The 12,591-nt window shown below is 39.0% G+C and overlaps 1 protein-coding gene across 1 annotated transcript in view; it reads left to right on the top strand.

The window, feature by feature from the left end:
- Positions 1–12,591, top strand: part of PHLDB2 (pleckstrin homology-like domain, family B, member 2) — a 144,309-nt gene that overhangs the window by 51,745 nt on the left and 79,973 nt on the right. The window contains exons 4-5 of the mRNA XM_006864215.1: positions 2,537–2,680; positions 4,521–4,658. Coding sequence (XP_006864277.1) covers positions 2,537–2,680; positions 4,521–4,658 — 282 coding nt within the window. The remainder of the gene's footprint in view (positions 1–2,536; positions 2,681–4,520; positions 4,659–12,591) is intronic.

Here is a 12,591-nt window from a genome sequence, read left to right as displayed (position 1 = left end):
AAGTGTTCTGGAATTCCCATTCTTTGTAATATTATCTATAATTTGTTATGATATACACAGTTAAATAATCAAATGTGTTTGTGTAGTAAGTAAAACACATGTAAGTATTTTCTGGTATTCTCTACTTTTGGTCAAGATCCATCTGATAACAGCAGTAGCCCTTTTTTACCATTGTTGAATTATCTTCAGCAAAATTTACTTGCATGTGATGTTAGTAATATGGTTCAATAATTTCCACATTCTGTTGAATCATCTTTCTTATAAAGTGTACAGTTTTTCAGATTGTTCAGTTGTTTTTTTAATAACCTTCTTCCACCAGTGGTAGATATATTTTTAAACTACATTGGATGATGAAACTTAATAATGTACTATCTCCATTAACCCATAAGAATAGTAGCCCATGAGAGGCTTTCCTCCTGGGATTACTCAGCAGTGATTTTGGAATGCCATTCATGGTTGCAGGCATTTCTCATGGCCTAAAGCAGACATCTAAGTATTAGGACAATGAGATTCTTTATCTGTGAGGGAAAGGCCAGCAGTTGTTATCAGTTGATAAACTGTTGGACTTCCATTGACAATGAAAAAGCTAAATGTCAGCACTTGGGAGACCTGCTTGCCTTTATTCTAACAAACCTGAGATACTTCTCAATGACTGAAGCTCCTTAAGGAATAGTAAAATAGGGTAAAAATGAAGTTTATGATATCCAGATATTTTTAAATGATCAGGATTCTTAAATAAATTGAATGTTTTTAAGGAGGCACACTAAGTTTTAATGGTTGCTCTTTTTATCTTGAATATTGTTTTTAGTAATTAGTGAGTCGTCTTCAATAATTTACTTATCTGGGCTGCTGTTTTCAATTTCCAGTTGTGAAATGATATAGTTATTGGCTTACTGATCAAAAAAATTACTTCTTTGCAAGATAAAAATTAAATAATATTGCCAGTAATGGCATTCCTTGAATTTAAAACACCTGACTTACAGAAACCTCCATCAGATTACAAGAAAACTAGACTGAAATTCTTGAATGAAGAAGAGACTATTTTCAAATCATTATGTTCTCATCTTAAACAATAAAACCAGTTGCCATCAAGCCAATTTCAACACAGGGCAACCCTATGAAGGTTTAAGAGGGACACTTAAACAATTGTTGTTGTTGTTAAGTGCCGTCGAGTCGATTCCGACCCATAGCGACCCTGTACAGGGTTTCCGAGGCTGTAAATCTTTACGTGAGCAGAAAGCCTCATCTTTCTCCCGCGAAACAGCTGGTAGTTTTGAACTACTGGCCTTGTGGTTCGCAGCCCGATTCATAACCACTACTTAAACAATAGGTGGTCTAATTTTGGCAATGGAAGTAAACAACCATGAGTTCTGGTGTGGCACTGTAGGATAAGCACTGGACTGCTAACTGCAAGGTCAGCAGCTCAAACCCAGGGTTGCTATGTGTTGGAATGGACTCAACAGCTCTTAACAAAAACAAAGCAACAATATTTTTTTCTTTTGACATTTGTCATACTCTAGTCATGGGTATAAGTACGTTCTTTTTTAAAAAAAAAAAATTGTCTTGTTAAAGCCAATGAAATCAGGTAATCCATGAAATAATTTTACAAATGATGGCCCATGTCCTTTTTCAGATCACAAATGTCTACGTGGCCCCACTACTGTTTTTACATTATATAGAAACCAAGTGAACTAGCAAGAAAGTGAAATATGAATTAACTTTATACTAAACATGTAGTGCTTAAATTGATTTGAGGGCTATATGGAGCTCTGGTAGCGTAGTGGTTACGAGTCGGGCTGCGAACCTTAAGGTCAGCGGTTCGAAACTACCAGCCGCTCCGCGGGAGAAAGATGAGGCTTTCTACTCCCGTAAAGATTTACACCCTCGGAAACCCTGTACAGGGTCGCTATGGGTTGGAACTGACTCGATGGCACTTAACAACAACAACAACAAAAATGATTAAAGCCTGTATTTTTTCTAGTTATTAACTTCATTGGACATTCCAGTAAGACAGAACCAAGCACAATGTGTCCTTGTTCTTCAACCTTGTGTTGCGAAGGATTTAATAAGTGTGAATGCTCATTTGTAGATAATCCTAGCACTGGGTCCCAGTATTGTGGCTAGAAATTCAAGAGCATTTGAAAAGAGGTTATCATTAGTTGATGGGAGACAATGTGGAGCTTGTAATTAAGGCAGCGTCATATCCAAGAGATCCTTGTCTAGGTTCTAGTTCTACAATACTGAACTTTCTCTAGCTTGACGAAATCACTTCACTCTTCTAGGACCTCAGCCTCTGAAAATCTGAATATGAGAATTAATTAGGTTTTATGAGCTAACCTAAGAACCTAGCTGAAGAGTATGGCTTTGTTATGATGGGAAAATGCTTTCAGAGTTCCAACTAGACAATCACAAGAATGTTTTCAGACTCCAGATGGGTATGGAGGCTGTGAAATACTAGACCTGTGACTAGTTTATAAATTGGGAAATAACTGCATTGGAAGTGGGAATGATCCTTTACTATGTTGATTAATCACAGACCTCAGAAAGTATAAGTGAAGAGCAAAGGACTCAGGAGTTGGCTGCAATGGAAGAGAACCAGATTGTAATTCTGAACAACCTTGAGGAACTTAAGCAAAAAATCAAAGATATAAATGACCAAATGGATGAATCTTCCCGAGAGGTATGTTGATGTTTTATCCTATTTTCACTTTCTTTTTTTTTAATTTAAAAATATTGACTCTTAGGACACAGGTGTTAAGCTAAACAAACTTTCAACATGAGCAAATATTCATTGAACGGGTAACATATATAGTACAAGGACCTTTTTTTTTTTTTTTTTAGCATTTCATTTTTTGGGAATTAGGTGAGATAAACATATTAAGCCTTTTTTAAAAAAATTGTGATAAACATAGATGTAACAAAACATTTGCCATTTCAACATTCTTCATATGTACAGTTTAGTGACATTAATTTAATTCTTCATGTTGTGTTACCATTACCATTATCCACTTTCAACTTTTCCCATTACCCTTAGTAGAAGCTCATTGGCTTTGGTTTGTAGACATTTGCCCATTCTAGATATTTCATTTAAGCGGAATCATATAATAATTATTCTGTTGTGACTAACTTATTTCACTCAGCATGATGTTGGCAAGGCTTATGCGTGTTGTAGCATTTATCAGAACTGCATTTCTCTGTGACTGAGTAATACTCCATGGTGTGTGTACATTGCATTTTGCGTATCCATTCATCTATTGATGGAGATTTAGACTGCTTCTGTCTTTTGGCTATGGTGTAGAGTACTACAGTGATCATTGTGTACATTGGTCTGTCTGTGTTCCCGCTTTTCATTCTTTTGGCTGTATCTACTAGTGAAATTATAGGATCATATGATAATTCTATGTCTAACTATTTGAGAAAGAACCAGACTGGTTTCTACAGTCTGTACCATTTTACAACACCACCAGGAAAAGATGAGGGCTCCTGTGTGTCTATATCCTCACTAACACCTGTGGTATTTTTATTATTTTTTAAAATCATGGCCATTTTAGTGGACATGAAGTGATTTTATTTGCAGTTCCCTAATAACTAATGTTGAGCATCTTTCCATATGCTTGTTGGCCATTTGTACATCTTCATGTCCTTGGCCCATTTTTTTGACTGGGGTGTTTGTCTTTATTGTTGAATTGTATGTGTTGCCATTTTTATTGCACTTTATGAATGCCTGGATTGTCTTAACTAATGTGTACTTCCTAGTTTGCCCCAAAAGTTCTGTCAACAGGAAGACTCAAGATTTGGGTGTTTGAGTTCAAATACAACAAAATTTTTCTGAGCATGTTTACTCTGCTTACAATGATTCAGGTATTGTACTGGCACTCTGAAGAGATTCATCCATGATCTATAACTTTGCAAGCTAGAAAGGAGACAGACAGAAATTTTATAATTAAGATTGAAGAAAGATGATGATAATTCTTAAATTACCTCCATTGAATGAGAAGGAACAAATCATTTTGCTGGCTAGAGGTGGTGGGGAGGGGTCAGCATGTCTGTATCCTGGATGATGCAGACAGCCCCATTAGGGATAAGGGGAGTGCTCACCTGTCATCTAAGCATAGACTTTGGAAGCCCCTCCTGCTAGCATTGCTAGGAATGCAGGCTTTGCATGCATTGTAAACTTCACTTCTCTTAGTCTAGAGACAAAGAAAGAAGTGGCTGTTTCTAGGAGGTTCATACTTGATCTTGAGTCTCAGGCAATAGACAAAACACCATTGATAAGTAACCAAAAAAGACGTTATGGTAGGAAAATTTAGCGATAATCTTCTTAGAAAATACATTCTGGTCCCTCCAACTTTCTTATGTAAGTCCTGAGTCTCACATGACTCTGGGAGGTTCTTCAAAACAGTGACTTTGACAATATTATTTTTTTTATATTTGTAGCTACTAAAAATGTACCTCTAAAGCTGATAGGTGTGAATTTCACAGAAGGAAAACCATTTGTGAACTTTGTTTTGTATTCTCAGTTGGATATGGAATGTGCACTTTTGGATGGAGAACAAGAAGCAGAAACAACTGAACTTATGAAGGAGAAGGAAATTTTGGATCATCTAAACCAGAAAATAGCAGAACTGGAAAAAAACATTGTTGGTGAAAAGACCAAGGTAAAGAAACTTTTCTTTGAATGCAGCTTTTAGGGTAAAGTGGTGGTACCATTTGGTTGAATGTAAATGCTGAGTGAAATTACCATGGTTTTGAATTTTTATTTCACGTTCCTGGTGATGGTAGCACCAAAGGGAAGTAGTAAGATCAATTTGTTACAGAGTACTGTGAAGTACCGAGTAGCAGATGCTGAGAGAGCAGAGTGCATGGGATTTGTGAGCTAATATTCACGGCAATTTATCATACTCAAGTTGAAGGAATTGCTTTTTCCACTAGCTTTTCAGTCTTTACTACTGGTTCCCCCTGTAGGGATGTCTTAAGTGTATTCAAATACGATTGCTTCATTTCCTTTCATATTTCTGTTTATTGAAAAGATGAATTGGAGTCCTTGCTTTCATCTGTCTTCTTGTCATTGTCTTCAGTGCAAGTTCACTGTTCTTTGAAAAATGCATTGATGTTTTGGGACGTTGTACACTCACTGCCAAGTTCAAACTGCACGGAACACAGCTGACACTTACCCTAGAAAAGGCTTTACTTGCACGTTTCAGGCCATAGCTTGAATGTTAGCTGATACCTTTTAGAAAGAGTATGACGTTTTACTTGCATTTCTTAAAATTCAGGCTGGTAGTTGAGGTATTCTTCTTTTGATTAATTTTTTTCCTCTGGCCGATTGCCTTCCTGGTAGATTGCCATTTGGAGTTAAGTTTTAGTTGATTTAAGCCTAACATAATAAAATGAAATAAAATTCTGATTTGGGAAAGAAAGAGCAAACGAACTTTACCACATTCTTTTTTTCTTCACTATGTTTTCCACTATGCTGAGAACAGAAAACCATTTCAGCTGAAGTAAGTTCTATTGGTAATGTGTGTAAAGAATTTCTGCTGGATGTGGTTTCCTTTTTAGGCTCTTCTTTGTTTGAGACCTATAAATATGAACATTTGATCTCAGTGCCAGAGAATGAGCTCAAAATGATATTGTTGGAAATGAAAGTCGAGATGAAAGTTGCACATTGATTTCTTGGTTGTCAGCTTGTCAAAATTAAACTGCATGGCTTTTACATATTAAACTTTATGAATGCTCATCCTAACTCCATACTTTAAAAGACTAAAGAATCTATTCAGATAGTAGGTCTACTTTTCTTTTAATGCTCAAAACCAAATCAAAGACTTGAGTTTCTAATTCTGCAGGATACGAGGCTTATGCTTTTCAAAGATTATTTACAGATAATAGCAAGCAGCATTTTCTGGAAGCATCAGATGTATTATTTTGATATTTACTAATATTATACTATTTGTGTCATGCTGGAAAACTTGTGGAGCAGAAGAATGAGGTATCATGTTCCCCATGAGTCCTTCTGTCTTCTTCATTCATGTAGTTAACATATCTGTGTAGCCCACATACATTCTATTTGCCTGACTGTCATTAGCATCAAATTCTACTCAAAAGTGAAGCAACTCAAGTCAATGTAAATGTCACTTTGTAGGGAAAGTCATCTTTATATTCTCTAGGTCTAAGATACAGGTAGAACTCTAGGAACGTGCAAGACCCAACCAGGGAGGTCACCTCCGTCTTTCCTGTTATTGTTTTGGTAGCTTGACAGAGGCTATCCCTGGGAAAGGGGCCTGTTGGCAGCTTGACTTACAGAACCAACTCATGCAGCTGTTAGAGGATTAGTTGGTCTTGGGAGGTGGAATTACTGTCTGTCATCAAAAGGTGTGAAAAATGGCAGAACTAGCTTTGGGTGAGGAACTCCGGAGGATATGAGAAGCAGAAACAGGATTATGGGTTGAAGGGTGTTACTACGTATTCTCGACGGTCAAACTCAGAGACCCAATAATGCTTGGCAATGTTTCTGTTTTTCTCAAATAAGCTTCTTTTATTTTATGACACAAATATCTCATGCCTTCACTCTATTCAAGTCTCTGGCCCACTTTCTTTCTGCCACTGACTCTGAGATGACCTCACTCCTTACTTCCCTGAGAAATTAAAAAGCATCATATCTTTTCACTATAAAGAAAGATTATTTCTTCCCATTTTTCATGAGCTTTTGAGTGTTAGCCAGTCTCACCTTCTCAAAAGGTCTCAAGCCTTCCATCCCTCAACCCAACTTCTCTCTGTCTATTAAGCTTTTCCTGTAGACACACCAACTTTATTATTTAAAGTGTTATTTAAAAAAAGGAGAAATACTGCATAGGATGACTACTGTAAAAGACTAAGAAAAAGAACCCATACTACAGGGGTGGGGGGACTCTTTGCTGGTTATTGGAATGTGAGGGGTGGAATGAGGGGAGGGAGGAGAAGGTGGAACACAGGGTAGGAAACAAACACAGGATAGTTTGGGTGCTAGGGAGGGGCAATACACAATAATGGGGAGGGGAATGGAAGAACAAAGCAGATGGGAGAACAATTAGGCAGGTGCATGGGCTAAGTGGGACAGAGATAAATAATGATGTATGCACAACCTTGGAACAACAGGGTTCTGGGATACAGGGATTGAGACATGGTTGGAATGGGCAAAAGGTGGGGAAATAATGTTAAGATGCTTGACTATCTTTTGAATCTTGGGTTTCCCTGGCATACCATTATAAAATAGACACTTGAGGAGGAGATAAGGCAATAGCCAGAAATATCACCATAGAAAGCTTGTAAGTCTGTCTTCTGCCTATAACTGATTGGAATACCTAAGATGGGGCTAAAACATGCCCAGTGAAGGAGGCTTCCTGTGGAGCCTCTTGCATTGCGTAAGACCATAGGTAGAATCCTGAACAGCATCCAGAATCTTCTGAGGTGGAAAATTTCCACTTGTAAGGAGAAGCAGACCATCTTGGAGTGGCTAGAAGAATAGAAGATACTTCTTGAAAGAAAGACCGACAGGAAAAATACAAAACAATATAGCCAGTCTGACTGATTACTACAAGAACAAGCAAGTTGCTCATCCAGGAGACGTCAAGGCAAGTTGTCGGGTCCCCTCAGGGCAAACCCCCTTCCAAGACTAAGACTCAATGGGAATGCATGCTCTGATTGGTGACCACGTTCGTCACTGATAAGGGGAAGTGAGGAAAAAACAGCAATGAAGCTGCGAGCTAAGCCCTACAACGTTCAATAGACTCCTGTGAACCTGGGTCGAGACCTGGTTGACCAGCAGTGTGGCAAGACCTGGGGACTCCTGGGCCCAGAGTCAGTGACATAGCCACAGAGGACTAGAGTGGAGAGTGAAGCATCCAGCTGATAAGAAGAGAGTGCATATGCACAAGAACACCCACACTTGCAGATAATACCCACTTGACCTGGCTTCAATCATTGGATGATCAGAGCTCAGCTAGAAGAAGAAAGAAGAGGAAAAAAAGAGTAATCTGATACAATTTGATGAACTTGACCTACACCTATGGATGCAGTGTCTCAAAAGAGGGAACAAATATTTACAGAGAGGATCATTCCCACCCCCTCCATACACAGAGTAATTAGGGATGGGGAACTTGGACATTGGCTACCCAAAATGGGGGGACTACAAAGGCAAAAAGTGGCTGGCTTACAAGCTTTCAAGAGGGAACCTAGATCCAGAGGGCATGGAGGAAGATAGAATCTCCATTGAGTAGTATCCAGTCTGTCTGGGTGGGGCTGATGAAAGGAGATGCAGGTAAGTCTCTTGTGATACAATAGTGAATAATAATTGCTATCAGGACTGATTGTGAGGGTTGGAAATGTAAAGGTTGACATTTTGTAGCAAAAGAAGGGGAGTGATTAACTGCAGTCTAGGAGAAGAGGTCCCTGGGACCATCAAAGGAGAAGAGCGGAGAACGGGACTCTACCCAGAGAAACTGTGACATCAGAGATGGAGCCAAAGAGGATGACTGGAGAGATGGAGCAGCTGGGAACTCTAGACCTAGAGAGGGAGAGGGACTGTGTGCTGATGACCAGGGGCAGGCTTGCAGGGTATACCCTTTGGTTGGTTGATGATGCCATTGTAACCATGGCAATGAAATTATATACGATAGGATGAATGTAAAGCTAATGTTCTCCCATGTAAACTATCATATAATTCACAATAAAACACTAAAAAAAAATTATTTAAAACTAAGTAAGTAAATCTTCCTTCCACCTACCTCCTTATCTCTCTCTTCTTTATCATAGCCAAACAGTTCAAACCACTTACTTAGAACACTGTGTTTCCTTGTCTTCATATTACAATTAACCAACTATTCCTGTCATTTCAATTGGCTTATGTTCTACTGCTTTATCAAATTTGCTCTTAAGACTACTGAAGACCTCCATGTTGCCTAACTCTCTGGATGCTCTTCAGACCTCATTTAACCTCTTGCCTGCCCCTAAGCAGCATTCAACATAAGGGATGGGTCTCCTTCTTAATACTATCTCAGCTCTGCCCCTTGGCCTTTGTGTACCACTTTCTTTGGGTGTTTTCTCTTCCTTGCTTATCTCTCTGATTTTCCTTCTCAATTTCCTTTGCTTGTTCCTTGGCCTATATCCTACGACTCACATTTGTCTCTGATCTTTACCCTTTTGTTCTTCACATTCATGTATAGTCCTGGCTTCAGATCACTTCTATCTGGTGCTGACTATTGAATGCTTGCCTCTCATCCATAATCCTTTTGTGAACTTCTGACTCATATCCTGTGACCTACCTGATAACTCCACTTGGATATTTCACAGGTGTTTCCAACTGAACACGCCCATAACTGAACTCTTGATTTTATCTTTCTCTTGCTAGCCCACCTTCAGGTTTATTCTTCCTTCAGTTTTTCCTATGCAGAAAATTGCCTGTTGGTCCACCTAGATGCTCAAAGAAGTAACCTGGTAGTCAATCTTGACCCTTCTTTCTCCATCAGCTCCACATCTAGTTGATTATCAAATACCTGTCTGCATCTTCACAAACAATATATGCCCCTAAATCACCACAATCTCTTATTCAGTCCCATTTAGCTATATTTCCATCTCAATGGATTTTCTACACAGCAGCCAGGGTGATTTTTTTTTTTAATATTTAAATTAGATCATGTCCTTCTGGTTTTGGTCTCACTGTACTTTAAATACAATCTAAATTTGTAACCACGATCATCTGGCTATTTCTCCAGCCTTTCTGTCACCTCTTTGCCCATGTTCACACCATTCTCACACTGGCTTCCTTTCTGTTTTAAATATCCTCTCCCAACGTTGAATCCTACATTTTCTTATATATATGATTTCCCCTGCCTAGATTTACCTTCCCTATACTCTACGTTTGTCTGATCTGTCTTTCGGGCCCATATTTCTTCAGTGTCAGTTCACAGGATACCCCTACTAGATCTTTCCAGTTTAGATTATGTTTTCCTGACATAGAGCATTTTGTAATTTATATTTATTTGGGCTCTTATTAGATATTTATCTCCTTTTGTAGCTTGTAAAACATAGGAGGACACTATTATCCATTGTTTATCTAGCATAGAAAGTGCCAAGATACGTACAGCCCAATATGCTTTGGGAATATTGTCTTTGAATCTCCTGTTAGCAGCTAGTGCAGGCTGGGTCTCAGCAGACACACTGAGCCAAACACCTGCCAAAGAGTTATGCGCTGCCAAGTTTCGGGACAGCTGTGATGGTCTGCCTGTGTGCACATGTCAGTGTGCCTAGCAGTCAGGCCACCAGGCGAGCCAGAGTGTAAGACAGAAGGAGGAAATACCCTTTGACCTTTTGGATTGCATTTCCTTTTCCATACACCTGCTGCTGTTGTCACATACAACCATGGAATGAGAAAACCAAAACCTGAAAAGATATCCCTGTTGGTCTAGTTCAGATTCAGATGTCAATAGTATGTCCTGTAATCCTGGCCCTAGATCTTTGGAGGCAAGCCCTGGAACCAGAGAGAAAAAGGTCCAATACCACCTCAGAGTTCTAATCATGGTGTGAAACTACTAACATGGTTTCCTTGCCTCTACAGATGTGTTTTCAGTATTTATTATTTATTTTAATTGATTTGAGAACTACTAGTGTATTTTAGGAGTCCTGGTGTGGCACTGTGGAGCCCAGGTATAGTGCTAGACTGCAAGATCTGTTTGAACCACAAGGTCAGTGGTTCAACCTCACCAGCTGCTCCTTGTCAACCCAATACAGGGTTGCTATGGGTTGGAATTGACTCGACGACCCTTAATAACAAACTTAAGAAGTGTGGCACTGTAGTGTAAGCACTCAACCACAAGGTTGGTTTGAACCATAGGGCTTTCGATTCAAACTTATCAGCCACTCCTTATGAAACCACCATATATAGGGTTGCTATGAGTTGGAACTGACTTGATGGCACTTAACAACAACATCGACCGTCTATTTTAAATACTCAGTATAAATTAGTCCTACTCTGTAACACATGGGGTTGTCATCAGTCCAAAACAACTTGATGACATAAGAAAACAACTATAATATATATATTTTATATCGATGTGTCACTATGGGTTAATGTGCTGGACTATAATGTGCTGGGCCATGTGGATTTGAACCACACGGACTGCCAGAAAAACAAATAAATCTATCTTGGAAAAATTCAAGCTGGAATACTCCTTAGAAGCCAGGATGGCAAGACTTTGTCTTTCATAATTTGGACATGTTGTCAGGAGAAATCAACTCCTGGGAAAGGACATCATGCTTCGCAAAGTGGAAGATAGCAAAAAAGAGGAAGATTCCTAGGGAGATGGATTGACACAGTTGCAGCAGCAATAGGCTGAAATGTGACAAACGTGAGGATGGCGCAGGATTGAACAGTGTTTCATTTTTGTTGTGCATAGGGTCACCATGAGCTGGAACTGACTTGACAACACCTAACAACAATAGCTTTTGAGTAGGCCTGGTGCTAGTCACCAAGATGTAAATAAATGTCCTGATCTTTGCCCTTGACACACTTATAGTCTAATAAGGAAGAAAGACAGATAAACAGGCAATTTCTAAAAACAGTGTTGAGTACAATAATGGAAGTATACTCATAAATGTAATGGGACATTTAGCATCTGAATGTGTTCATGCATTAGTGGATGGAATCCCTTTCCTCTCCAAGCACACTGCAGTTATAGGGGACCAAAGCAGGTGAAAGTCTGATGGAGCAAGATCATGACTATTGGGAAGATACTTTAACAGCTCAAAACAATGTTTTTGCAGAGTGTCAACAGTGTAGGCAGAGGTGTGGGACGTGCACAGTCATGCAAGATCACAATGCCCTTGGAAAGCAGTCCTCTGCATTTAATCCGATTTTAGGCTTCAGTTCTTCAGTGAGCATTTCACTGTAACGGGTACTATTGCTTGTTGGGTCTTTTTCCTGGTAGTGTTCCAACACTGGCTCTTGAGAATCCCAGGACACTGTAAGTGTCAATTTTCCAGCTGATGGTTGACTTTTGAACTTTTTTTTGGTTGGCCATTGAGGATGTTTCCATTCCATACTCTACCATTTATCCTCAAACTCATATTGATGAATCCATGTCTCGTCGCCAGTAATGAATTTTAAAAAAACTTTTACTTTTCTTTGAGTATCAGTCCAAATTTTGTTTGCAAATGTCCAAACGCTTCTGTTTTTGCTCTTCTGTGAATTGTTTCAATATTGATCTCACACAAACTTTTCAAAACCCAAATGTGTCGTGGATTATTTCCTAGGCAGAGCCATGGCTGATTACAAAGGATTTGCCACATAATCCAGTGTCACTCATCTATTCCACAGAATCATTTCACATGCATGCTCAATGTTGTCATCAACCATAGCTGTAGACGGGCATATTACTGTAAATTGTGGATAATTTTGACTTACCCTTATATATATGTCACTCAAAAATATGTATCTTTGGGGACCACTTGGCTCCATATGGTAATCACTGGACTACAAACCACAAGGTCTGAGGTTCGACCATACCAGCCACTCCATAGGAGAAACATGATACTTTCTGCTCCTACAAAGAATTAAAGCCT

Source organism: Chrysochloris asiatica, unplaced genomic scaffold (genome assembly GCF_000296735.1).
Source record: "Chrysochloris asiatica unplaced genomic scaffold, ChrAsi1.0 scaffold00061, whole genome shotgun sequence".
NCBI classification, from domain to species: domain Eukaryota; kingdom Metazoa; phylum Chordata; class Mammalia; order Afrosoricida; family Chrysochloridae; genus Chrysochloris; species Chrysochloris asiatica.
The sequence above is the reverse complement of the archived record's forward strand: the minus strand, read 5'-3'. Positions and strand labels throughout refer to the sequence as shown.